Source organism: Perissodus microlepis, chromosome 13, assembly GCF_051167445.1.
Source record: "Perissodus microlepis isolate ML-2025 ecotype Zambia chromosome 13, ASM5116744v1, whole genome shotgun sequence".
NCBI lineage: Eukaryota > Metazoa > Chordata > Actinopteri > Cichliformes > Cichlidae > Perissodus > Perissodus microlepis.
Genome location: NC_140473.1, coordinates 16,591,896 through 16,618,490, shown reverse-complemented (window position 1 = coordinate 16,618,490; position 26,595 = coordinate 16,591,896). Strand labels below are relative to the sequence as shown.

General features: G+C 38.6%; 2 protein-coding genes across 3 annotated transcripts; both read left to right on the top strand.

Annotated features, from left to right (window-relative positions):
• Nucleotides 1-9,682: 9,682 nt before the first annotated feature.
• On the top strand, nucleotides 9,683-12,629 carry slc18a3a (solute carrier family 18 member 3a). The gene has a single exon (XM_084948138.1). The coding sequence runs from the start codon at nucleotides 10,237-10,239 to the stop codon at nucleotides 11,785-11,787; it is 1,551 nt and encodes a 516-aa protein (XP_084804264.1). The 5' UTR covers nucleotides 9,683-10,236; the 3' UTR covers nucleotides 11,788-12,629.
• A 186-nt stretch (nucleotides 12,630-12,815) lies between these two features.
• On the top strand, nucleotides 12,816-25,372 carry chata (choline O-acetyltransferase a). Of its 2 annotated transcripts, XM_084948136.1 has the most exons (14): nucleotides 12,816-14,484; nucleotides 15,909-16,100; nucleotides 16,378-16,496; nucleotides 17,018-17,071; nucleotides 17,173-17,353; nucleotides 21,023-21,200; nucleotides 21,291-21,460; nucleotides 22,193-22,293; nucleotides 22,401-22,529; nucleotides 22,620-22,742; nucleotides 22,819-22,960; nucleotides 23,194-23,256; nucleotides 23,336-23,473; nucleotides 23,989-25,372. In XM_084948136.1, the coding sequence occupies exons 1-14, from the start codon at nucleotides 14,437-14,439 to the stop codon at nucleotides 24,391-24,393; spliced, it is 2,043 nt and encodes a 680-aa protein (XP_084804262.1). In that variant the 5' UTR covers nucleotides 12,816-14,436; the 3' UTR covers nucleotides 24,394-25,372. The 2 variants fall into 2 exon arrangements, with proteins under 2 accessions (XP_084804262.1, XP_084804263.1); XM_084948137.1 differs by lacking the exons at nucleotides 12,816-14,484; nucleotides 15,909-16,100; nucleotides 17,018-17,071 and having other exon boundaries at nucleotides 16,407-16,496; nucleotides 17,124-17,353.
• The last annotated feature ends 1,223 nt before the right edge of the window (nucleotides 25,373-26,595 follow it).

Sequence of the window (26,595 nt, the reverse complement as noted above, 5' to 3'; positions counted from 1 at the left end):
TCTTGTCTTTTCTTATCGTTTTATTCATGTTCAAAAATATTATGATGCTTATCTAACAAATGTAAATTACCATTAATGACTGACAGTCCTTGTGAGGTTTAAATAGCAGTTATGTGTGCAGTGCTGGAAACCTCTTTCTCTTGAACCTTAACTTGAGAATTCAAATGAAAAGATGCACAGAGCAAGTTCAACACTTGGAATCAGCTAAACAAGGAAAAAGGATTTGCCTGATCATGAAACTGCTTGTCCATGAATTATCCAATTACTTTTGACCCTCTGAAAATATGGAATGATGTGTGAAGGGGGTTGTAATTCCTAAAAAAAACTAATTCCAAATTTTTCTGAAAAGCTTGAATTAATGCTAAAACACTGCAGGTCAATCACATCTTGATTGTTTGCTTTAAAATCCACTGTAGTTGTGTACAAGAGGTAAACTATCAAATAAAATTCACCATTATCAAAAATAAGCATCAAGATCTAACTGTATAAAGATCTGATGTATACAGTATGTATTGCTGTGTGTATTTCTACTCTTCAGTATCGCTATTTGTACTTGAGTTTAGCTCTGGGTATTTCTTCCTCCACCGGATGTGTGTCAGGGTGATTACACTGTAGTATTCATTCAACCAGCATTGTGGACCTAACACTCAGTGGATGTAACATACAGTAGAAGCCCCCAGTTGGTGTTTTTAAGCAGATTAACTGATGACAGTCTGTCAGTTGAGTGTGTTATTGCATAATTAAGAACTGCTGACACATGTGTCATCAGCAACTTTCTCATTTATTGCAGGTAAGTCAACCATTTTCCATTAAAAATTGGACATTTATGGTTCCTTGATCTGTACTTGAAAAAAGGGACTATTTCTGCTAGATGCAAGAGTCCTCTAGAGATTATTTTAGTAATTATCAACATAAAATAACCACCAGAGCCTTAATGACATGTACATTCAAGTCCCCGGACACTGGTGGGCATATGGAGCTGTCATCTGGTAGGAAGGGTTACTCTGACCCCACTTCCTGAACCACTGCAGGCAGTTATTAACTGCCAACATGAAAGGATCTGTTGTTTCAAAGAGCATTGTGCAAGAAATAATTAGAAAGTCAATTCACCACCAGAGTAAAATAGTAGTAAGCTCACCCAGCTCTCATCATTTCAGCTCCTTTCTGGTATCACCATAATTTCTCCAGGAATCAAAATAGTGGAACATCTTCAACTCAGCAATTTGAAGTAAAATGAGAAGTACAGGAAGTAAGCTTATATTTTCTAGATAATAAAATATTAAACAAGAAAAGAAAATAAGAAAATACTTGTTTCTGTGCAGTATGTTATCCCTAACTATGAAGAATTGCTGTGAAATACTTAAGGATAGAGATAAAATCTCTTTAAAGGGTTTATTAATAGCTAATCATGAAGTGTCGTCATAGATGATGTCTGCGGATTAATTATTTAAGCCACGCTGGCCAAAGATTTACTTCAAATAGCTGCTGGATTATGTTATACTCTGAATCCAAATGTCTGGCAGCAGAGCACGGGTAGCTTTTTTTTTTTTTCCATCGGCTTTCCTTCTCTTACAGTCAAACATATTCAGGTACTTAGAGTTCACCGAGGATTATGTCTGGTCAACCAATGAAGTTTTCATATGGGCTTTTTGAGAGGATTACACAGGAACATGACTACAAGTGCTGGAGAAAAGGCGGGGGGGACAAGGAGAGTCTGGACTGTTCGAGAAAGAAAGAAGTCATGAATCAGTGTTATAAAAAAATTATGTGGAAGATTGGAAGGAATACGATTGCAAGTGTGTGTGTGTGTGTGTGTGTCTGAGGCCCCCAAAACAAGTCTAGATAGCATGTGAGCATTGTTTGAATGGATCCTGTAGTCTCAAGCACAGACTGTTTAAAAAAAAAAAACAAAGTGGTTAATGTCTACAGTTTTTAATTAATTATTTTTTGTTGATATTATAGTATTTTATTTATATGTGACTTTGCCCTAATTACCAAGTATCCTTCTGTGTGATACACAATCATGCTCACTAGATTTGCAAGGTATATGAAAATACAGCACTCCACCTTCCAGTCTAAATATGTTTACTACTTTATCTCAAACACCCAAATGCAAAAGATCAGATTTCAAAATGGGACTTCACAAACCAAAAGGAGACCTAGCTCTATTTCATACACAGTCTTAGTCAGTCTTAAATCTTACATCAGTACGTCTTTATAGAGCTGGACCTACAAACTGAAAAATTGCTAACAAAAAAAAGTAAATTAGCTTGATAATGAGTAATACTTTCTATTAATATAATATTAATATGTTTATGCTATCATTTTATCACTGGCTTCTACCTCCTACCTTAATAATAGACAGCTAATGTGGCTACCAGGAAATTGCTAATAGTCAAACAGCTGAGTTACATTGAACCTTAAAGCAGATTCGAGCACAGCTTCTTATTTTTTATAGACAATGCTTTGCTTAACAATGATTTCACAAAGGTCAAAGCACTGTAAAGAGAACTTTACAGGAAACCGAGCGAGTGCAACAGAGGCAGAGGTGTGTTATTACATGGCTTTGGATGACGGTGATTAACATAGCATATTGGAAAAACAAAAATATCTAAAATCATTCATAACGATAATTTATAATAAATTTATAATCAATCTTTTTGAAAAACATACAGGTAGTAATTGCTGCATGTGTGACAATGCCCCACATTCAGATTGGTCTGCCCATTATTGAAAAGATAATCACAATCTGAATGGATTAAAATGTGTATAAAAATAAAAATAAGTGTTTAATAATGTTTGTTATATAAATGAATAAATTATACATTTCAGCAGGTTTAATTCAAAATATTAATAAAGTATAAATGTGCAACAGGGCCCAATTGGTCTTATTTTAAATCCTTTGGTGAGGAGGAATGAAAAGAGAGACCCAACCTGGGGTGCTAATTCCTCTGCCACCCTTTTTAATAGAACCAGAGAGGGATTTCAGCTCCTCATGACTGACCCCAGGCCAGCCGGGCACAAACACAAGATAAAACATCAGTCGGCTGCCTCAGGTTGACCAAACTCTCTTGACTGTGATCTTGACTGTCAGATGTGGAGCCGATTATATAACCCTGACAACATGAGACTGCACATGCACACACACAACACACAGCAACACAAATGCTCTTGTTGAGCTGCCACAGGACAATCAATGGTAATGCTGAACACAGCTGCTCCTCCAATCAGTTCATTGAATTTTAGAAATCCCACTATTTGTACACAGTGTGATTTGCAGAAAATGAATGGACATGTGAACACTATATTCACATTCATCTTACCAATAACAATGTATACATAGCACATTACATATTAGCAAAAACATATTTGTTTTGAAGAAACCACATTTTTACAGGATTAGTGTTTCACTATAATCTGGATTAAAGGGGGGCTGTGCATCACTGCTCTTTAGAAATCACTGTTTTAAATCATTAAACCACACACTTTGACCAGAATAGGATGTACCGGTCTGAGGCCACTTCATACTTCACATGATTTACATTCACACAACATATTAAATATTTAAGTTTATCAAACAGATTCAAATACTAGACAAAGAAAAAACAAGTAAAGACAAAAAGCAGCTTCTAAATGAAGGTACTTAAGATTGCTGCTAAGAGTGGCCCAACCAGTTATTAGGTTTAAGTAAGTAAGTAAGTAAGTAAAATTTATTTATATAGCGCTTTTCACAGATAAAAATCACAAAGTGCTTTACAACACAGGAAATGGGAATATAAAAACAATATAACAGTAAATAAAACAATGTAAAACAATAAAACTATAAAAACAGCATAAGAAGAAATTAATCAAATGCTTTTCTAAATAAAAATGTCTTCAGCTGTTTCTTAAAAGAATCAATGGAGTCCGTGCAGCGAAGAGACAGTGGGAGAGAATTCCACAACCGTGGTGCCACAGTATGAAAGGCCCGATCACCACGAGTTTTAAAACGAGTGCGCGGCACCACCAGCAGTCTCTGATCTAATGACCTTAAAGCCCGAGAAGATGTATGTGGTTTCAGCAGGTCAGATAAATATTGAGCAGCCTGACCATGTAGGGCCCTAAAGGTTAGAACTAAAATTTTAAAATGAAACCTAAAATTTACAGGCAACCAGTGAAGGGAGGCCAAGACTGGAGTGATATGCGATCTTCTCTTGGTGCCTGTTAAGAGACGTGCTGCAGCATTCTGCACAGTCTGAAGACGATTTAAGGCTGATTTGTTAAAACAAGTAAAAAGGCCATTACAATAGTCTAAACGAGAAGAAATAAAAGCATGAATAATCATCTCAAGTTCAGGCTTTGATACCATTAGTCTGAGTTTAGAAATATTCCGTAAATGATAAAAACAGTTTCGGACCAGCTGCTTAGAATGCTGCTCGAGCGACATCGAGCTGTCAAATATGACACCGAGATTTCTAAGGCTTGATTTTACATAAGGGTCTAAGAAGCTGATATGCTGTCTAATTTCTGGGACCATGTGGTCTGGAGCAATAATTAGAGTTTCTGTTTTATCAGAGTTTAGTTGGAGAAAATTGTCATATAACCATTTGTTGATTTCTGTCAGGCAATTACTTAAATTAGACAATTTATAAAACTCAGACATTTTGAAGGAACAGTATAGTTGGATGTCGTCAGCATAGAGATGATAGGAGATATATTTATAGCGCTTAATAATTTGGCCTAGGGGAAATACATAAAGTAAAAAGAGAATTGGACCCAGGACAGATCCCTGAGGTACCCCACACGGCAAAACTGTTGATTCTGATGTGACATGATTCATGCAAACAGTAAAAGATCTCTCAGACAGATATGATATAAACCATTTTAAAACAACACCAGTAATCCCAAACAAGTTCTCGAGTCTGTTTATCATGATACTGTGATCTTAGGAGTGAAATCACTTTTTCACACAAGGCCATGTAGGTTTGAAATTTTTTTTTCACCTTAATAACAGACTGCTTCTTTTTTGTATGCTGGAGTTTTAGTCTGTATTTGCGGATGGTACAGTGTTCACAGACAGTGTTTTCTGGAAGTGTTCTTGAACTCACACAGTGATTTCTGTAACAGAAACAGGGCAGTTTTTAATTCAGTGGGACCAGAGAGCCCAGATATCACACAGGCATCCAATTTTGAGTTTCGGCCTAGTCACTTGTACACAGAGATTTCTCCAGATTCTCTAAATCTTCTGATGTTGTGTGCGGTAGATGACAAAGACACATTTTTACATTGAAGAAAATAATTCTGAAAGTGTTACACAGTTTTTTGCAGATTGATGAACTTTCACCCATCTTTACTTCTAAGAAACTGTACCTCTCTAAGATGCTCTTTTTTTAAAATATTTTTGACACATGTTGCTGTAACCAAATTGAAAATCAGTTATTTACTATACATGAAATAATAAAACGTCTTAGTTTAAATATTTGATATGTTTTTTATGTTCTATTGTGAAGTGTGGCTTATTAGATTTGCATTTTGTTTTTATATACATTTTGCACAGTGACCCAACTTATTTTGGAATCACTGTTGTATACTTAATTTCTTTTTTTTAAGTTCTCACTCTTCATTGGTGCACAGTGTCTTCTACAGCAGCCACATAGATGAATCACACTCTACTACATAGACCAACAAAACGTCCCGTATTGATTACTGTAATTCCCTCCTATTTGGTCTCCCTAAAAGGTCCCTTCATAAACTCCAATTTCTTCAAAGTTCTGCAGCTCGAGTCATAACTTGCACTCCGTTAAGTGCTCATATTACCCCAGTTCTTCAGCAGCTTCACTGGTTGCCCATAGAAGCCAGGATTAATTTTAAAATCTTACTTCTTACATACAAGTGTATCCATAAATCTGCTCCTTCATATTTGTGTGACCTGCTCCATATCACCACTGTTTCCCGCCCTCTCAGATCATCATCTGCTATTCATCTTACTGTTCCGTCCTCACACCTTATTACTATGGGGAACAGAGCTTTCAGTCGCTCTGCTCCCCGGCTCTGGAACTCTCTTCCTCCTGCACTAAGAAATATTGACTCCCTCTCCGTATTTAAGACACAGCTCAAAACATATCTGTTTAAACTGGCTTATTCGCTTTAATGCTGATTTTATCTGTTGTCACGCTCTGTTTTGTAATTTTAACTTATTTTATGTACTTTATGACTACTGTTCCTTTTATTAATTGTGTTTTTTGTAAGGTGACCTTGGGTTTCTGAAAGGCGCCCTCAAATAAAATGTATTATTATTATTATTATTATAACAGTTCTTACTATTCATTTGACCTCAGTTGTATTTTACACATAAACATTAATTTTGGCCTAAAGCAGCAGGCCAGTTTATGCACAACATCCAATCATCAGTTTTTCTAACCACACAGGGCCTGGACGCCATCGCAGTTGACACTGGGCAAGAAGGTGGACACACTGCACAGGTTCCCAGTCTATCACAGAAACAATCCATTCACACACAGAATCACCAATTAGCCTAGCGTGAATCTCTTTGGATATCTGCATGGACTGAAGGAGGTTTTAGCACCCCCAAAGAAAGGCAGCTGGAGATTTGGACCCAGTGCTAACATCTGCACCACTATGCCAACACTAGTAGATGATGCTGGTTTCAATGGAGTCAAATGTCTACTCTACATCACTGAAAGTAGTATACCCTGCTTTAAATACAAATGAAACTATTTAGCATTTGCTGATTTCAGTTTCAGTCTATTAAAAGGAAACTAATATTATAACCATCAGTGGCAGTCCTAGCCTGTTTTGCGCACCTCGCAAACGGAGGGCGCCCTTACTCCCAGCAAATGGGCGATAGAAAACCGATCGGTGCCTATGCCATTCCCACCATGCGTTGGCATGACGTCGGGGCAGCACGAGTACGAGCATTTTTATTGTTTTGTTTTGTTTTTTGTCGATGCCCGTGATGCCGCCCCCCACCACCGTTTCGCCCGTATCAAAAACCGCTATGGATAACCATTTAGCTCCACAGGGGTTATTTTTGACCTTTCATAATGTGTGCATTTGGCCTCAGTAGCTTTGGATTTTGTGTGGCTGCTAGAAATTAATGCTTTGATAACTGCTCGAGATTACATGGTGATCTTGAATCTCCTGAGCAAATCAGAACAGAGCAGAGTCACTGGGAAAACAGCAAAAAAAAAAAAAAAAAAAAAAAAAATGTTGATCCCCTAACACAGCCAATCCAGTTATGAGGTCTGTGCTGGCCCTGAGAGGACATTGCACTTAAAACAGATAAAGATGGGGGTGATTGACAAAATAAGTAAACACAGTTAACTAAGTTTGAAATCTGTATAAACGGTTTGTGTTTATTTATCTGCGACTTCTGTGTGTAACTGTGTCTTCATATGTTTCTGTTTATGTGTGAATGCTAACAGACGGAGTGAGCGAGAGGACGTCAAGGTCAAGAGCCCCTTGGGAAAACCAAAAGCCAACTCGCAGTTTGGCCTTCATGACTGTGCGTAAGCTTTTCCGCTACAGTATGTTTACCGAGGGAAATAAATGTGATTATCGAGGCTGTTCTCTCATTAATGTGACATAACATGTGGTCTAAAAATAAAACTAATTTTGAGCTGCCTTTTTGTCAGATTTGTAACAATTATTAGTCGGATTTAACATGCCTACGTCAAATCACTCGGGGAAAACAACGGGATTTAATTCAAAGAGGGATCAAGTAGAGTGTAAATTAAGGCTAAATTTATTCTAACTTCAGCTTAGAATACTTGATCATACTCATTGTTTCCTTTATGTCTGACGGTCTCACAAGTGTTTAGATTTTACACCGTTGCCCTACATTAGTCATAAAAAATTAGGTCTTTGAGGTCTTTTGGGTCTTTTTATAACAACAGAAAATTGGGGAACACGTATCAACTGGCAGCTAAACTTCATCAAGAACAAAAGATTTTTTTCTTCTTACAGATGTTAACATCAAGAATCTTTGAAGTTTTTTTTTTTACTATCACACACGACGATTCGTTTAATTCTTTCAAGGCTCATGAATCCACCACATTTAGTCTGCATGCTTTCTATTTTATTTCATTTCAAAGCTGTTTAAAGAGAGGACAAGAGTGTTGGTGGCTTCTACTTTTTTCTGACTTTTTAGGTTTACTGTATTTTTCCTGTGCGTTTGGCGCTTAATGTCATAAAGACTTTTGAAAATGTAAAAACATAGTGCACATAGTGAAATATGAGTTTACACATATGATGAAAATTATAAAGAGCAGGAATGAGAGAAAACATTGAAATAATAATAGCAGCGCTGCAGGGATATGAGGACATCTACCGGCTGAGCAAATGCACAAAGGGCAAAACACGGTAATCACAGTAAAGATACTAATAACTGATTGATAAACTTATCAAAACAGAATCTAGCTAAACGCTCCTCATTGATTATATAAATATAACTCACAATCAAACCATAATGTAGCATAATCATTAAAAAAGAAAAAGAAAAACTGATTTTGCTGTGCAGTTATAGGTTGGTCAAAATTCACATCTCAGGTTTTTGTTTTTCATCAATTCAATCTTCCTCCACTAGATGTCGGCACAACTCTGTCTCATATCCCAGGTCTGTAGCTTACTACAAAAGGTGACAAATCAAGTTGTATTTTACACGCGAACACATGAACACAGTATTTGCCTCTCATTGAGTGAAAAAAACAAAACAAAAACGGAAATGAGTTTGAATCTACTTCTACTTCTTTAAATCCCATTTTACCTGCTTTGAGTTTCTGAAAAAGTATAATAATAAAAGTATTAATAATAATGAAATTGTGTATCATGACAAAACAAAACGACATGTGACTCCGATAACTGATTCATGAAAATTCTCTGAAGGGTAGACATCTGTTGAAACTGAATTATTTTTCTCTCTTCATTAGAAAAATTTGCTGTCACTGAAAAGTCCTGCAGTTACTGTTTATTTCAGCCTCACCACTGGATGGCAGTATCTACTTTTAAAACGTCAGTTCACTCATTTCATTCAGCTTTTCTGTTTTCTGTCGTTTCATGACGTACTAGGGTTTTACTGATGTTTTTTAAAGTGTGTGACTCTCTCTCTCTCTCTCTCTCTCTCCATATATATATATGATATATATATATATATATATATATATATATATATATATATGATATATATATATATATATGATAACAAACTACTGGGAAATAGCAGTGGTTAACAAAAACGCATTGTTTAACTGTTAAAACGCATTGTTTTAGTGTCGTGTTCTGTGGAGCTGTCCACTTGATTGTGGTTCTGAATGGAGGGTGGGCGGGGGTCATTTTAAAAACCAAAACTCTGCATGTTTCTCTCCTTGTATGGGTACTGCTGCTCGCGATCGCAAATGTAATAACTGTATTCCTTGCGTTACTGAATTCAGAATCAACCAGAGAACTGAATATGTGCTCCTCTGTATGTCCGATTAGAAAAGTATTCTACTTTTAGCTTTGAATCAATTACCACCGCTGAAAATCTGGTAAAAACTGTTTAATATTGAGAAGGTTAAACTGAGCCATGAATCTTCGACTCTCCTTTCAAGCAACTCAGTGGACAGCAGTGCGCACTCGGGATTTTATGTTTAATTAGCATAAAAGATCTGCTGGAGAGCAGCAGGACTGTGCGTCACAGCCATTGGCGAAGGTGGGAGGGGGAAGGGGGATACCTATGGGAGCCAACAAACTGCAGTGTGTACTCCTTCCTCCGCCGACAAAAACCATCTTGCCTGATGCGAAATGATGACTTAGCTCACAGCGTTACAGGTGACCGGAGACAGCTGGGAGTGTCTGGGTGCCGGAGGGGCGCAGCAAACGGACCTAAAACAGCCAGAGCACTGATGGAGCCGGCACTGTGAGGAGTGGGTGAATCCCCAATCTGGGAGTGCTGCCCGGGGCAAGCGCGTCACCTGAATGACGGGATATGAGACAATGAAGCAACTAGGGACGGCGGGGATAAAACGAGTGCAAGTCACGCAAGTGGAAACGCGTGTGCGATGACGAACAGCGCAAGCGACAGAGAAGAGGTAAAGCAGAGAAAAGTTACTTAGTTAATTGGAGTGCCGGAAAAGAAAACACCATTTTTAAAAGAACATACACACATGTGCCAAGTGTGCGTAATTCTGTGAAAAGCAAACTGAGGAAGCAGAATTTATTTTTCAAAAGTCAAGACTTGAGTCAGAAAAGGATAAAATCATGGAGCCGGAGGTGACCACAGAGGGCCAGGGCGCTAATATGGCACAGTCTGCCGCCTCCAAATTGTCCCAGATGGGTGAAAGAACTAAACAACTGGGCAATGTAATCCAAGACCCAGAACGACAGAAACGGATTATTCTAGTAATAGTCTGCATAGCACTTTTATTAGACAACATGCTGTACATGGTAATTGTGCCAATTATACCCGATTACCTTGAAGAGCTACAGAATGCAGCGGATCAAAGCCAAGCTGTTGCAACCAACTCCACTAATAGCACCCACAAGATCACCAAGGGGAACTTCGATCTGCAGATAGGCGTTCTTTTTGCCTCTAAGGCCATCCTGCAGCTCCTGGTCAACCCGCTAAGCGGCACGTTTATAGACAGGGTCGGGTATGATATCCCGCTCTTCATCGGACTAAATGTCATGTTTCTCTCCACTGTTATTTTTGCCTTTGCTGAAAACTACGCGACTCTCTTCCTGGCGCGCAGCATGCAAGGCCTAGGCTCTGCTTTCGCCGACACATCCGGGATCGCTCTGATCGCAGACAGGTACACAGAGGAGGCAGAAAGGAGCAAAGCGCTGGGCATTGCCTTGGCTTTCATCTCTTTTGGGAGTCTTGTGGCGCCCCCGTTTGGAGGGGTCCTCTATGAATTCGCAGGGAAGTCGGTGCCCTTCGTGATTCTGGCCTGCATCTGTCTCATTGATGGCATATTATGTCTGACTGTGCTGAAGCCCTTCTCTAATCGTGAGAGAGAAAACATGCCAGTTGGTACCCCCATATACAAACTCATGATTGATCCTTACATAGCTGTTGTGGCCGGTGCTCTGATCATTTGTAACATCCCCCTCGCTTTCCTCGAGCCCACTATAGCCAACTGGATGGAGGACACCATGCATTCCAGCCAGTGGGAGATCGGCATGACATGGTTCCCTGCATTCTTTCCTCATGTCCTAGGTGTGTATCTCACTGTGAAATTAGCAGCCAAGTACCCCCATCTGCAGTGGTTTTACGGGGCTATAGGTATGGTATTTATAGGCGCAAGCTCGTGCACAGTGCCAGCCTGTAAAAACTTTGGACAGCTGATGATTCCGCTGTGTGGCATCTGCTTTGGAATCGCCTTCGTGGACACGGCACTTCTACCAACTTTGGGTTTCTTAGTGGATGTGCGCCACGTGTCAGTGTATGGCAGTGTGTACGCGATTGCAGACATCTCCTACTGCGTGGCGTATGCCCTGGGGCCCGTGGTGGCCGGACAGATAGTGCACGACCTGGGCTTCGTTCAGCTCAACTTGGGCATGGGGCTCGCCAACGTACTTTACGCACCGGCGCTGCTCCTGCTGAAGAACGTGACACAAATGAAGCCTTCTTTCTCTGAGCGAAACATGCTCCTAGAAGACGGTCCAACGGGATTGTATGATACGATTAAGATGGAGCAACGGGAGAAAAAGAGAAAGGGTTTGTGTACAACGATTGACGAGAATGGCATTGAGACCTTTGCTCAGCGCTCTTATTCAGAGGAGGAATCCTCTGGGGGAGAGTATGCGTAAAATACCTTTAGCTGGGTGTTAAACTATCCAAGTGCCAATGTAGAGTTGTCTGTATCATGTCCGATTCAATCAATTCCATAACAATATTATGATTGCGTAACAATATCAATTATTTACCGCTTCTGGTGACAAGTTCTCTGGGCTTTGTCAAATCGAGTAGGTTAAAGCTTTAGCAGAAAGGTGCTCGCTTGCGTTTCTTTATTTAAAGGTGAGATTCCTGTGAAAGATTTTGCTGAGATAAATGTATATTCATTAAGAGTATTTATCATTGTATCGGAAACTGACTCATATCGTGTTCAGGGATTGTGCAAATGTGTTTGAACAAAAGAAGAAATGTAATGCGTCTTTCACTGTAACCTGTATTGTATGTCACACGGCAGATTGAGAAAGGTGGGGGAAAAAGGTGAAATCTGCTTTTGCGTTTCATTAATTTTGTTTTTCTTTCTGGAATGCATAGGAATGTATAGCCTCACCGTATGATGATCCGCGACTGTACATAAATGTATATTCATGTACATAATTAAATCAACATCATGCGAATGATATTGTTTATTGAAATTGTTTATTTAGGGTACAAATTGTAATTTTTATTCTGCAATGTTATTTTCCTCTATAAATGGAGATAATATATACTTAGAAAGTTATCGCAACTGAAGAATGATATTTAAATGTGTTGTTAAAACACGAAAGTGTCTCATTTAAAGATTCTGACATGTTTTGCCCGTGGAAACAAATTGGTTTGAAAAAAAAAAAATCTGAAATTAAAGTTTTTAAGGCCAACATATTTGTGGTGCTCTGATCCTTGACCGTGAATTTCAAATAAAGAGAAGCATTTGATTTTACAGTGAAAGTGTAACTGAAAATTTCTGGGGAAAATGTCATTGGTTCAAAATATTAATAATTTCAGAGGGTTTTATGGTTTATATGAATAATAGGGTCCATTGAAGCATCTTGTTGGTCACACAAATATCTGCTCATAACGTTAAATGGCGTCATCTGAATCGGTCAGGTGCAGTCAGGTGAAAGGAGTCGTGCGCCTACACTGTTCTGCGTGTAGTGTTTGTAAATTCTGAAAGCCAAAGGGGGGAAAAATCCACGAAAAAATGCGTCCTAATTGTTTTCCTGCAAAGTGCTTCAGCATCTGAGGAGCTCAGATGGCGTCTAAATAAGGTGGGGTGAGCATGTGAAGTGCCAAATAAACTTCCCGGCGAATAGCAGGACTTCTGGGAGGAGCCTGGCTGTCAGGAGGCTGAGGTACCCTCTTTTAGCATCTCTCCTGAGCCAGCCAGGGAGTTGTGCTCATGCCATGTAGGGGATTGAAAGATGCTTAAAATGAAGGATCGAAGCAGTGACATTTTAAAGAAATTCTGTTATAAACGGATTCAAGTAAAGCTGGACCAACTAAAACTACCTTCTTGAGCTCCAGGAAGAGAGGGTGTTTTTTCCCTCGCTGGTGAGTAAAAAATTCAGTTGCACTCTATTTTTTGTTGTTCTTGTTAGTTTCGCCTTAGTACTGGGAACATGTTTTCATCAAATGTGCAGTTTTGTAAGGCAATTTTCTCTCACTTCATGCATGTTATAATCTTGAAGAAAGTGCGCATTTGTGTATTTCTGGCAGACAGAAACAGTCTGATCTTGTATTTTTATCAACTTTCTGCGTGCATCATAATATTTTTCATCTGCAGATGAAAAATGATGGTTCTTAAATTGTTCTTCAGATGTCTTCATGGTTCTTTAAAGAGCCATCATACGTCAAAGAACCTTTTTATTTTGCAGATGGTTCTTTAGCTATTACAAATGGTTCTTTAAAGAACAAAAGGTTCTTCATCCTTAGCTATCTAAGTTTGATGGTGTAAAATGGCATAAATATTTATTCACTATAATGAGGGTGTGAATTATACTGTGTGTTTTGTTTGTGTGCATGTGTGTGAAGGGGGAGGGCGGGTTACCTGGTGATTACCCTTTAAGAGCAGATGGTAGGAAACTGAATATTCAAATAAAGCTAGAAATACTTGCTTAAAAATATACTGGTGGCAGGGGTGGGGGCCAAAGCCTAATGAACACACTTACCAACACACTTACTTAGTTTTGGCAAAGCACAATTTATTAAAATGTTTTTGAGCCGAATGACAGGGAGAGAGAGAGACGTTAGAACACGTTGTACTATGGCAACCTCCCGGGAGCGGACGGAGGGGGTCAGTCGTTGGGATGTGCATGCGCAGGCAGATCGCGCGAGCGGTGTGCCTTGAACTTTCTAAGGGAAAAACACTTTCTCACGACCGGTGACAGCGAAGTGGATAACAGTCTTGAGCACCTGCTGGTCTTTGAAGATCTGGATTCTGGGACTGTTGGAAAAGGTAAAACATTTTCATTTCCACTGAAAGAAATGGTTCTTTAAAGAACCATTGTTTGAAAGGTTCTTTGTGGCACCAAAAAAGGTTCTTCTATGGCATCAGTCTAAAGAACCACTTTTGGTTCCAGTTGGCACCTTTATTTTTCTGAGTGTGAGTGAGTTGGTTTCCGATTGTCACTGTGACTGACATTTATATAAATAAGTGTCGACTTTAAATAATGACTGTAGATTTTGTTTGTGGACAGAGAGTTCCTGTTGTGACTCCACCTGCTTGATTGCCCTTCTACACCGCCAACATGCCAGTTCTCGACCGAGACGCCTCCGAAGATTCAGGGGGCCGAGATGTAATTACATCTTCCATCTGCCTTATAAGTACACCGTATATGTTTTTCTCAATTCTGCAACCGATAAATTTACATTTTACGATTAAAGGTTGCAAAATCAAATAAGGTCTAACAACATTTCAGGACATAAAAGTGGCTTTCAAAGGATTACGCTGGAAATCATGGGCAATTTAATTGGAATGTGGTATTCTTACAAAAACTTAGAAATGACAGAAATTTAGAGATTAAATATTTAAGGAATCTTATCGATTCCTTAAATATTTGCTTAATAGCATGCGCAATCCTTGCTTGGGGAGACTTACGTCATGTTTAGTCAAGAACAGTGTTGGTCAAGTTACTTGAAAAAAGTAATCAGTAATTAATTACTGATTACTTCCCCAAAAAAGTAATCCCATTACTTTACTGATTACTTATTTTCAAAAGTAATTAATTACTTAGTTACTTAGTTACTTTTTAAAAACACGATTTACAACCTGAATAGGTGATAAAGAGATAGATCTTTAAGCCCAATTCATTTTTTTTGCATAATCCATCATACAAAATGTAATCAAATTGAAAAGTCCCTTTTTAAAACTTGTTTTATTAGTTTTAATCTTTTAACTTTATGCATCAAGCAAAAATTTAATTATATGCAACATTCTCTGTCTGGAAGAAATTTGTTTAATATTTAAACCTATTTTCTGCACATTCCAGCACATAAAATATAATATATATATATATATATATATATATATATATATATATAGTGTTTACACTCACTCTTTCAAATAGATGCAAGTAAAACACAGCAGAAAATAAATAAAGTCAAAGACTGGCGGTCCTTTTGCTCTATTTTCACCTGTAAAGCAGGAGTGGGTAGGCGGAGGTTTACCCTGGTGCAGGTGTGCCGCAGCGGTCAGTGGAAGAATCCGCGAGTTTCTCTGTGAGTTTCCCATTAGGTTGTAGCACACTCCCGATGCTTGCTTGGAAGTTTAGGGGGGTTTTTTCGCTCTAAAAAGAAGTTTTCTTCCCACGCACAACGGACACTAATGTTTTTGTCACTTTTTATGGAATCAAACTCAAAGTAAGGTCAGTACTTCCACGCTTTAAACGCTGCACGCTCATACTCTCTCCGCACTCCATATATGATCCACTGTTGATCTGCACACAGCTGTTCCTCACAAACGTGGCACTCGCTTACATCACTGTCATGAGACATTCTGGCAAAAAATCACGGTTTTAGTAACGCAGTAACGCAGCGTTCCTACGGAAAGTAACGGTAATCTAATTACCGTTTTTGCAATAGTAATCCCTTACTTTACTCGTTACTTGAAAAAAGTAATCGGATTACAGTAACGCGTTACTGCCCATCTCTGGTCAAGAATTTGGAAAAAGGAAAACTGGTGATGAGAAGTGAAAGCTTTTCATCCCGCCATGTTCTCCAGGCTCTGCCAAAGCTGCCGGTGCCCAACCTGAAAGACACACTGGACAGGTACCTGAGGTGCATGAAGAACCTGCTCACAGAAGAACAGTTCAACAAGACGCAAAACATAGTGACGCAGTTTGGAGCCCCTGGAGGAGTGGGGGAGCTACTACAGAGCAAACTCACGGAGAGGAGCGAAAACGTGGCAAACTGGGTAAATAAAAATTAAAAACATAATTTTAATGTTACAAGACGTTAATTAATAAATGAAATATATGTATTTAAGAAACAAAACTCTGTGTTTTGGATGCTTATACGTTTAAAAATGTTAAAGTTTTAAACCAAATCTTGAAGACATTACTGATGTCGATAAACCTTTTAGAAAGGTTGTGAAGCATGATTCTGTTTTATCTGCTTTTAATGGTCCAGTCCCTTTTTTTTTTTTTACCTTCAATCCTGTTTGGTTTTTGCTTTTTGTTTTTACACCATAGGTTTATGACTACTGGCTGAATGATATGTACCTGAACAACAGACTTGCTCTACCTGTCAACTCAAGTCCTGCAATGGTCTTCCCACAGCAGAACTTCAAGGCTCCTATTGACTCTTTAAGGTATGCACACCTGAGACGAGTGAACCACGAAAAAAATCTCATAGTTTGATACAACGGGACAGACGAAGCCTCTGCAATCCACTAGTAGACAGAATCCTTTCTTCACTGGTGTAGAAACAGTCTCTGAAAGAAAAAAAATATCTAATTGCTCGTGTTACAAGTTGTAGGTGATTTTGGTTATTCCAGCACAAAGACTGACAAATAATAGTGAACTGTGAGAATTGCTTTTCTACCAGATTTCATTGATTATACAAATTTGAACACTTCCCTCTTGGCTGGACACTTTCAGAAAGGGTCATTACTCAGAATGCCTCGAGGTCCGAAAACTGTGGTTTGGTTAACATGGTATTGATCTGTTACCGGTTCCTTAACCACATGATTTACATGAAGCATTTATGTTGTTAGGTGTAATGAAGCTACACAATTAATCAAGAAAAAAAGAGTGTGGTGGCAAAAGAGTGACCAAGTACAATGTGTGTGTTTTGTGAAGCATTAAAACTGAGCAAAGATATTCTTTCTAGATTTGCTGCACACTTAATATCTGGAGTTTTGGAGTACAAGACTCACCTTGATGAGTGAGTTAACATTTAATTCAAATTGTCATAAAAGAATATTCTTCACTTTCAGTTCTTGTGTAGAGAAAAAGCCTGAAAAAGTTGTGTATGTCTGCGTGTAGCCGTGACCTGCCTGTGGACTATGCCCGGGGCCAGCTGGCAGGAACGCGTCTGTGTATGGAGCAGTATTATCGTCTCTTCACCTCCTACCGTCTGCCAGGACCTGAGAGGGACACTCTCGTAGCACAGGAGAGTAGCGTGATGCCAGAACCTGAACATATCATCGTGGCGTGCAAAAACCAGGTCAGACTTGGAGAAAACAGACCCAGGGCAAGAGCCATTTCTTAGTTCTCCACCATATTACATGGTCTTCATCCAACGAGAGATTGGTTAGCATGTAACACAGCACATTCCAGATTTCTCATAGATATGCATTACAATTTGATTGATTGATTGAATCTTTATTTTGAACATGTTGAAAAAGTACAACAACATAGAATTAAAAGAGACAAATGAACAAAGCAAAACAAAAGGAAAACGAGCAACCACAACTACAAATAACTTTCATGTTCAAAAAGGAGCAGGAAGAAGCATAAGCTTATTTAATCCCACCCCTTTTCCACTATCTAGTAATCAATAGACTACAGAAATACCGCCTTGCAATTACATTATATGTCATGTGTATTTTTTTTTAATTATTATTCTTTTATATATATATATATATATATATATATATATATATATGTGTTTCTATCTATCCATACATGCGTATATACACATACGCACATATACACATTTTCAATAACCCCAGTAACACCTCAAAGGATACACAACCTACAGATATATATATACCCATACCAACATACCCGTGCACCCGCACACACATGAAAATATTGGACAAGAACACCCTAACAAATCTCTACCTCTTCCCTGTACCCTGTAAAAACCATATCCTTAAACCGCTTTTTAAACTGTGCCATGCTCGGACATTGCTTCATATCTTTACTTAGTCTGTTCCACAGCTTCACTCCACACACAGTTTTGTTCTTTATGTTGGAATGCTAACTTGGCACACAATCTGGGCGTAACCCCTTAATGCCCAGTGTTTCAGATTTGATACATGAAGCTTTTTGTGAGTTTTCAGTGTGATCTTCTTTCCCCTTAAAAAACCTAAATAAATTGTGAAATACATTTTTAATCTTTTTTTTTAAATGTAAATAAAACATCATATGTGGGCAATTAAATTTAATAAATTTTTTTAAACAAATTTGTCAGCTGGTTTAATAAATTCTCAATTTTCAAAAAAATTGAATTTCTGGTAATTGTTTCACAGTTCACACCTTCAAGAGTTGAGGGAAACCAAATCTGTTGGCTTTTATCAGGGAGGTGAGACCTACGAAGATCAAGCATTATATTGCAGAATTTATTTAGAAGCCCAACACAGAAGAAATGTCATCATGCTCTGAATGAAAACAGAACAGATCACTTCACAATAGGGGTGACACAGTGGTGCAGTGGTTAGCATTGTCACCTCACAGTAAGACTGTTACTAGTTTGAACCTACTGTAGTAAGAAGAAATTCCTTTTGATGTAACTAGGTCGGGCTTTTCTGTGTGAAGTCTGCCTGTTCTCCTCATGTCTGTGCAGATTTCCTCCCACAGCCCACAAACAGACTTGTTAGGTTTGGTTGTTCTAAATTGGCTGTCTGTGACGGAAACTTGATGTTTACTTGAATTAAGATCATCACATCCAACTAGATTTAATAAAGAGTGTAAATAAACTAAGACTTTATTATCAGTTGAGCTAATTCAAACAGCAATTAGGAAAGAAAGAAAGAAAGAAAGAAAGAAAAACGATTTTATAATAATAATGGATTGCATTTACAGGGAGTGCAGAATTATTAGGCAAATGAGTATTTTGTCCACTTCATCCTCTTCATGCATGTTCTCTTACTCCAAGCTGTATAGGCTCGAAAGCCTACTACCAATTAAGCATATTAGGTGATGTGCATCTCTGTAATGAGAAGGGGTGTGGTCTAATGACATCAACACCCTATATCAGGTGTGCATAATTATTAGGCAACTTCCTTTCCTTTGGCAAAATGGGTCAAAAGAAGGACTTGACAGGCTCAGAAAAGTCAAAAATAGTGAGATATCTTGCAGAGGGATGCAGCAGTCTCAAAATTGCAAAGCTTCTGAAGCGTGATCATCAAACAATCAAGCGTTTCATTCAAAATAGTCAACAGGGTCGCAAGAAGCGTGTGGAAAAACCAAGGCGCAAAATAACTGCCCATGAACTGACAAAAGTCAAGCGTGCAGCTGCCACATCACTGGAGTGCCCAAAAGCACAAGGTGTGCAATACTCAGAGACATGGCCAAGGTAAGAAAGGCTGAAAGACGACCACCACTGAACAAGACACACAAGCTGAAACGTCAAGACTGGGCCAAGAAATATCTCAAGACTGATTTTTCTAAGGTTTTATGGACTGATGAAATGAGAGTGAGTCTTGATGGGCCAGATGGATGGACCAGTGGCTGGATTGGTAAAGGGCAGAGAGCTCCAGTCCGACTCAGACGCCAGCAAGGTGGAGGTGGAGTACTGGTTTGGGCTGGTATCATCAAAGATGAGCTTGTGGGGCCTTTTCGGGTTGAGGATGGAGTCAAGCTCAACTCCCAGTCCTACTGCCAGTTTCTGGAAGACACCTTCTTCAAGCAGTGGTACAGGAAGAAGTCTGCATCCTTCAAGAAAAACATGATTTTCATGCAGGACAATGCTCCATCACACGCGTCCAAGTACTCCACAGCGTGGCTGGCAAGAAAGGGTATAAAAGAAGAAAAACTAATGACATGGCCACCTTGTTCACCTGATCTGAACCCCATTGAGAACCTGTGGTCCATCATCAAATGTGAGATTTACAAGGAGGGAAAACAGTACACCTCTCTGAACAGTGTCTGGGAGGCTGTGGTTGCTGCTGCACGCAATGTTGATGGTGAACAGATCAAAACACTGACAGAATCCATGGATGGCAGGCTTTTGAGTGTCCTTGCAAAGAAAGGTGGCTATATTGGTCGCTGATTTGTTTTTGTTTTGTTTTTGAATGTCAGAAATGTATATTTGTGAATGTGGAGATGTTATATTGGTTTCACTGGTAAAAATAAATAATTGAAATGGGTATATATTTGTTTTTTGTTAAGTTGCCTAATAATTATGCACAGTAATAGTCACCTGCACACACAGATATCCCCCTAAAATAGCTAAAACTAAAAACAAACTAAAAACTACTTCCAAAAACATTCAGCTTTGATATTAATGAGTTTTTTGGGTTCATTGAGAACATGGTTGTTGTTCAATAATAAAATTATTCCTCAAAAATACAACTTGCCTAATAATTCTGCACTCCCTGTATATAGCGCTTTTCGGGGCCCTCAAAGCGCTTTACAATTCCACTATTCATTCACTGTCACATTCATACACTGGTGGAGGCAAGCTACAGTTGTAGCCACAGCTGCCCTGGGGCAGACTGACAGAAGCGAGGCTGCCATATCGAGCCATCGGCCCCTCTGGCCATCACCAGTAGGCGGTGATGGCCACCAGTGAAGTGTCTTGCCCAAGGACACAACAACCGAGACTGTCCGAGCCGGGGCTCGAACCGGCAACCTTCCGATTACAAGACAAACACCCAACTCTTTGCGCCACATCGCTCTTATATTATGTGACCCACTATTTGTTACACTTGCACAGTTTTTCTGTGGCTTCTGTGGGAGTCATACCATCTGTGCAGGTACTCCTTGTTCTTCTTGTTCTTTGTGGCTCTGGCTAAGTTTGGGGCTCAATGCTGCTAAAAGAATCACTTGGATGTTATTTCACAATGGCAGGAAATTCTGAAACAATGCATATGTCCACATGATTAGGAAAGTTAGTCAGTACCAAAGATTCCTAAAACTTTGTGGCTAATCTGAACCCTTTGTCCAGTTCTTTGTGCTGGATGTGATGATCAACTTCCGGCAACTGAATCAAAGAGATTTGCTGACTCAGCTGGAGAAGATTGTCAAGATGGCTGACAACGAAGAAGAGCAGCTCCCTCCTATAGGGCTTCTCACTTCAGATGGACGGACAGAGTGGGCTGAGTCTCGTAGTGTACTAATGAGAGGTACATTTCAAAAGGGATTTTATGTGGACTGCCAATAAAAACTCTCTTTTATATGAGGTGCCTCTCAGATGGACTTTTGTTTTCCTGTAGAGTCTACCAACAGGGACTCGCTGGACATGATTGAGCGTTGTCTGTGTCTCGTCTGTCTGGACGACGCAAGTGGACCTGAACTTAGTGACACCAAACGAGCCATGTTGATGCTGCATGGAGGTGGATTGACAAAGAATGGAGGCAACCGCTGGTATGATAAGCCAATGCAGGTAAGTGAACACATTTATCAACAAAAAAGGTTAAATTAATGTTTGTTTTATTAACTTTTTGTACATTCTGTGTGGAGACCAAAATTCTGAGTGATATTTGTTATTAAGGGAAAGAAAACTCTGAAGAAAACGTGGGAACTGTCTAAAATAACAAAACCCATGTAATGATACTGAAAGATAAGATACGATAAGATATCTGATGTCCAAAGTGAACAATATTTTTGGAGATAATTTATTTGAATTTCAGGAGCAGGACCACACCTCTACGCACGCCCCTTTCAGTTCTCTGTCAGCCCAGCAACCACCACCAGTCCCCACTGAGGCCCCAAACCACAGCCTCAACTCATGATCAAAGCCATCTGCCATTATCTAATAGAAACACTGTCAAACCTTAATGAGGAAGTTTTTTTGCCTTCTTAATGAGGAAAATTAAATGAACAAATTCATGTTGATTTCTCAAAGCATTAAAGGATATAACTAACCAGTTCCATGGCCAATTAAGGAAATGCAAACTAAAAGTGGACGTTCCACTGGATTTAAAGCCGTCATCTCACAAAATGGCAAAAGAATTTAGTTTACTCAGGATTTCTTCACTTTAGGGGGTAATGTATGGATGTAAGAACATGTATTTGGAGCAAACAGTGCAGAGGTGCAGCAATCAAAAATTAATATTATTAAACATTTCAGTCCAACTCAAGAAAACAACCCCTGAAAACAACCTTTCTGTAACAGTTTATTGTAGGAGCTGATGGCTGCTGTGGAGTCGTGTGTGAACACTCTGCATTTGAAGGAATTGTCCTTGTGCAGTGCACAGAGTATCTCCTCAAATGCATGTGAGAAATGACACACATCTGATTTTGGAAGTGTGCAGTATATATGAGTTACATGTTTTAAAATAAGACTATTATAAATAAATGCTCCATTTATTTCTACTCATAAGGATTGGGAGTCCATCAAAGCTGGTCAGAGCTGCAAGTGTGAGCGAGCTGCCCGCGCCACGCAGACTCCGCTGGAAATGCACTCCTGAAATTCACAAGCTCATCACATCTGCTGCTGATAAACTCCAGAGGTTTGGTTTTCTTTAGTTCCTTGTCATTTGAAGAGATTAATTAATATGAGAAGCGAATGATTTAAATAAAATGCATTCTTATTTTGTCAGAATGGTAAAGAATCTGGATATAAATGTCCACAAGTTCCATGATTACGGGAAAGGGTTTATCAAGAAGCAGAAGATGAGTCCAGATGCCTACATCCAGCTTGCTCTTCAGTTAGGCTTCTACAGGTAAAAAAAAAAAATAGTCATCTTACAGAACTGATTAAACTTGCCTACATTTTGTTCTCCCTGTACATGACTGCAGGTGTCATGGCAGACCGGTGTCCACCTATGAGAGTGCTTCTCTACGTCGTTTTCAGCAAGGCAGAGTAGACAACATTCGCTCAGCAACACCTGAAGCCTTTGCCTTTGTCAAAGCAATGACTGAAGGGAAAAACAGCACAAGTGTAGGTTGTTTTTATGCAGAAGCTAAAGTCATACTGTGACTCAAATAAAAGCTGCTACAGGTTTAAATTAATTTCGAGTGGCTTAATCAGTTTGAGTTTTGGGGGGGTTTTCAGTAATGCTATTCTGTTTTCTATTGGATTTTGTCTTGATGTATTCAAGCATGAAAATCTACTTACTGTAAATTAATGACCTTAAAGACTAAGCACTGACTGTCAGTTGTTTACTTCTCCAGGACACAGAAAAGATGGAACTGTTGAAAGGAGCCATAACTGCACAGACCAGTTATACACGTCTGGTAACTATTCTCTTCTTCCAGATTTCTATGACAGAGACTCACATTAAATAAATGCAGTAACATACTTTCTATTTTTCAGGCTATTACAGGGATGGCAATAGACAATCACCTACTAGGGCTGCGTGAAATTGCACATGAAATGAAGATGGGGAAGCTCGAAATGTTCAAAGACGAAGCCTATCTCATCAGTAATCAGTTCGTTCTCTCTACAAGTCAGGTATGTGCATGTAATTTTGGAATAAAATGATTCATATTTTAAAATTCAGTTCAATTCAATTATATTTATACGGTGCCAATTCACAACAACAGCCACCTCAAGGCACTTCATACTGTAATATAAAAAAAAAACAAACCATGACATGATCCTCTGTGAGCATGCACTTGGTGACAGTGGGAAGGAAAAACTCCCTTTTAACAGGAAGAAACTAAAAGAAAGTGGGACAGCCATCTACCCTGACATTTGATCTGTATTAATACATCGTAACACTGCAGTTACTACAATGGTTATGCCCTTCTTGTTTATTCTTTATAAAATTTCTATATTGTAACACAAAAATGGTAACTGGTTGTTTGAACTAAAACTACAGTTTAGGGTTTCCTTGTAATGAATGAGGAAAAACATAATAACACAAATCAGTCTCACTACCTATCTAAACCTTTCCTAGAGCAGTATTTCATCACACCAGTAAAGCTTCTAGTAGTTTAGGACTGAAGCATTTACTCTTCCCTCAGGTTCCCACTACTGTTGAAATGTTCTGCTGCTATGGACCCGTGGTTCCAAACGGATACGGCGTGTGCTACAACCCTCAGTCAGACCATATTATCTTCTCCGTGTCCAGTTTCCATGAGAGCCAACAGACATGTTCAGCAGAATTTGTAAAGTGCTTGGCGCAGGGACTTCGGGACGTAAGGGATCTGTGCAATAAATGCAACGCTGACTGCGCTGCCACAGAGGAAAGAAAGGGCCAGACACAGAAGGCACACACACAGACCGAAACAAAGTGGGAGGAAAAATCCCCCCAGAGACCATCTGATTTGACTAAAAACAAGCAAACAGTCCCACAGGTTCTGGTGAAGACAACAGACCAGAGTAGCGTGGAGGCCCAAACTCAGACGCTACCACACGGAGAGGCATAGCCTCTGAGCAAAATTAGTAAATCATAGAAAACTGTCAGTGCCTGTGGTAATAGTGGTGATGTGATATTAAATGTGTTTTTCTGTGCTGCAATAATGTATTAGTAAGTCAATTTTAAAATATATACTGTACAAGCTGTGATACAAAATGTCATGTACATATTTATTGTTGTAGAAGATGCTTTTTCCAGGAATTGAAATGTGGCTACTACAGGATACATGTAGCTGAGAGTTAGTGCCAGACGAAAGGGTAAACCTGACATGAATCAGCCAAAGAAAGAAGTTTATTTATTGCTGACCAACAGGCCTTAGAGTAAGGTTAGTGGGAAATATTGAAAAAAAGGAAAACGAGAGATGCAAATACTGGAGGTTTGTTCGTATTATCACATCTCTGCATCATCTTTGCCGTCAGTCAGTTTGACAAAGCAAAAGCAGGCTGTGAGTTATGCCAAACGGCTGATTGTCTCACAGTGTCAACCTGCAAATTGCATGCTGCTATCTAATGATTTTCTGAAGACCAGAAAACAGCAATCTTCTCCTTGTGTTGTCTTCATAAATTCTTGTGTCTGTTGTACCAGTACCATGTGCCAATACATCTGCTCAAAAAACAAAGTATCCTTTTATAAAATTCTCTTCATACTGTTCTGTACTCCTTATACTGGGACTCACACTGTGCTTGTGTACATAATAAATCCAATGTAGCCGTCCAAGATTTTATAAGGATACTTTATAGTTAGCCTAAAGAATGTTAAGTTGAACCAAATGTGTAAAGTTTTGAGCAGAATATTTCAATTAAAAATTAAGTTATTTATTTTTGTATCATATACAAATATATCTCTCTATATATAATGTTATAGAGAAGTACTCTGAAAAGTAAATATATAAAGGTTACTAACCAAAGGTGTTCACTGTATTGATGACTGTCAAAGTACTGTAATTAAAAGGCGCTGCTAATGAATAAAAGGAACAATTTAAAATGGTATCTTGCTATTAAGAGTTGAAGCATATTTCATGTTTAGTTATTTTTTTTTAACCTCATATGTTTTATTATCACATGCACTACACTGCACGACAAGTTTCTCACATGAAAATGGCAATCATTTTGACTGTAAACAATGATCAACATACAGTCAGGTCCATAATTCACTGAACAAGATACATTTTTGCAGTTTTGCCTCAAACAATCAAGACGTGATTGAAGTGCAGAGTTTCAGCTTTAGTTCAAAGGGGTTTCATAAAGATTTGAAATAACTGTTTAGGAATTACACACATTTTCATACACAGTCACCCATTTCCAGAGACTTCAAATTAATTGGACAATGGTTTGTTTAGCTGATTCCAAGTGTTAAACATGCATCGAGTAGCTTTACACTGGAATTCACAATTCAAGTTCCAACGGGGTGTCAATATAAGTAAAAGAGTCCATCATCAGGCTGAAAAACAAGAAAAAACAATTGGAGATACTTGAAAAGCTTTAGGATTGACCAAATCAACAATCTGATATAGTCTTTAAAAAAAGGAATGCACTGGCCAACAACACAAAAAGGCCTGAAATACCAGAAGCAATAACAGAATTGCATTTCATTGGTTAAAAAAAAAAAACCAACAACTTCACAACATCTAACAAAGTTAAGAACATTTTCAAGGAGGTAATCATTATCAAAGTCTGCATTAAAGAGATGCCTTCACAAACATAAATATAAAGGGTTTGCAGCTAGCGGCAAACCACTAATAGTTCAAATGATGACTTCAAATGATCTCCATCCAAGTGCTGAAACAGTCTTGATATTTTGTCATTTTGTCCAATCCCTTTAGAGACCTTGAAAATGGGACTGTGCATAAAAGTATCTGTTATTCCAAAGTAGCTAATACAATATTTTTGTCTTTAATTTAAAAGCAAAAAGTCTGCAATTAAATTACATATTGATTGTATTGATAGTGTGATGTAAATTTACTGTTGTGGTGTGCACAGGAAGAATTTGAAAAACTGTGTCTTTGTCCAATAAATATTGGACATAACTGTAACCATAAATGTCCGCTGTTAGACCCAAAACTCAATCCTCTGATTTAATAAATCACATTTGTATAGCAGATTTTTTTTTTTTTTTTTTTTACAGCAAATTTTACAGCAATGTTCCTTTTGGAATCATGACCTCTTTTAGAAAGGTTCCACTTAGCTTCTTAACAAAATCATTTATTGAAATA

Bases quoted from the DNA above. Each gene is read 5' to 3' on its own strand.
- chata (XM_084948136.1), top strand. From the start codon at position 14,437: ATGCCAGTTCTCGACCGAGACGCCTCCGAAGATTCAGGGGGCCGAGAT. The intron at 16,497-17,017 runs GTATGCACACCT...TATTCTTTCTAG, and splicing joins GCTCCTATTGACTCTTTAAG to ATTTGCTGCACACTTAATAT. The intron at 22,961-23,193 runs GTAGGTTGTTTT...TTACTTCTCCAG, and splicing joins AAGGGAAAAACAGCACAAGT to GACACAGAAAAGATGGAACT.
- slc18a3a (XM_084948138.1), top strand. From the start codon at position 10,237: ATGGAGCCGGAGGTGACCACAGAGGGCCAGGGCGCTAATATGGCACAG.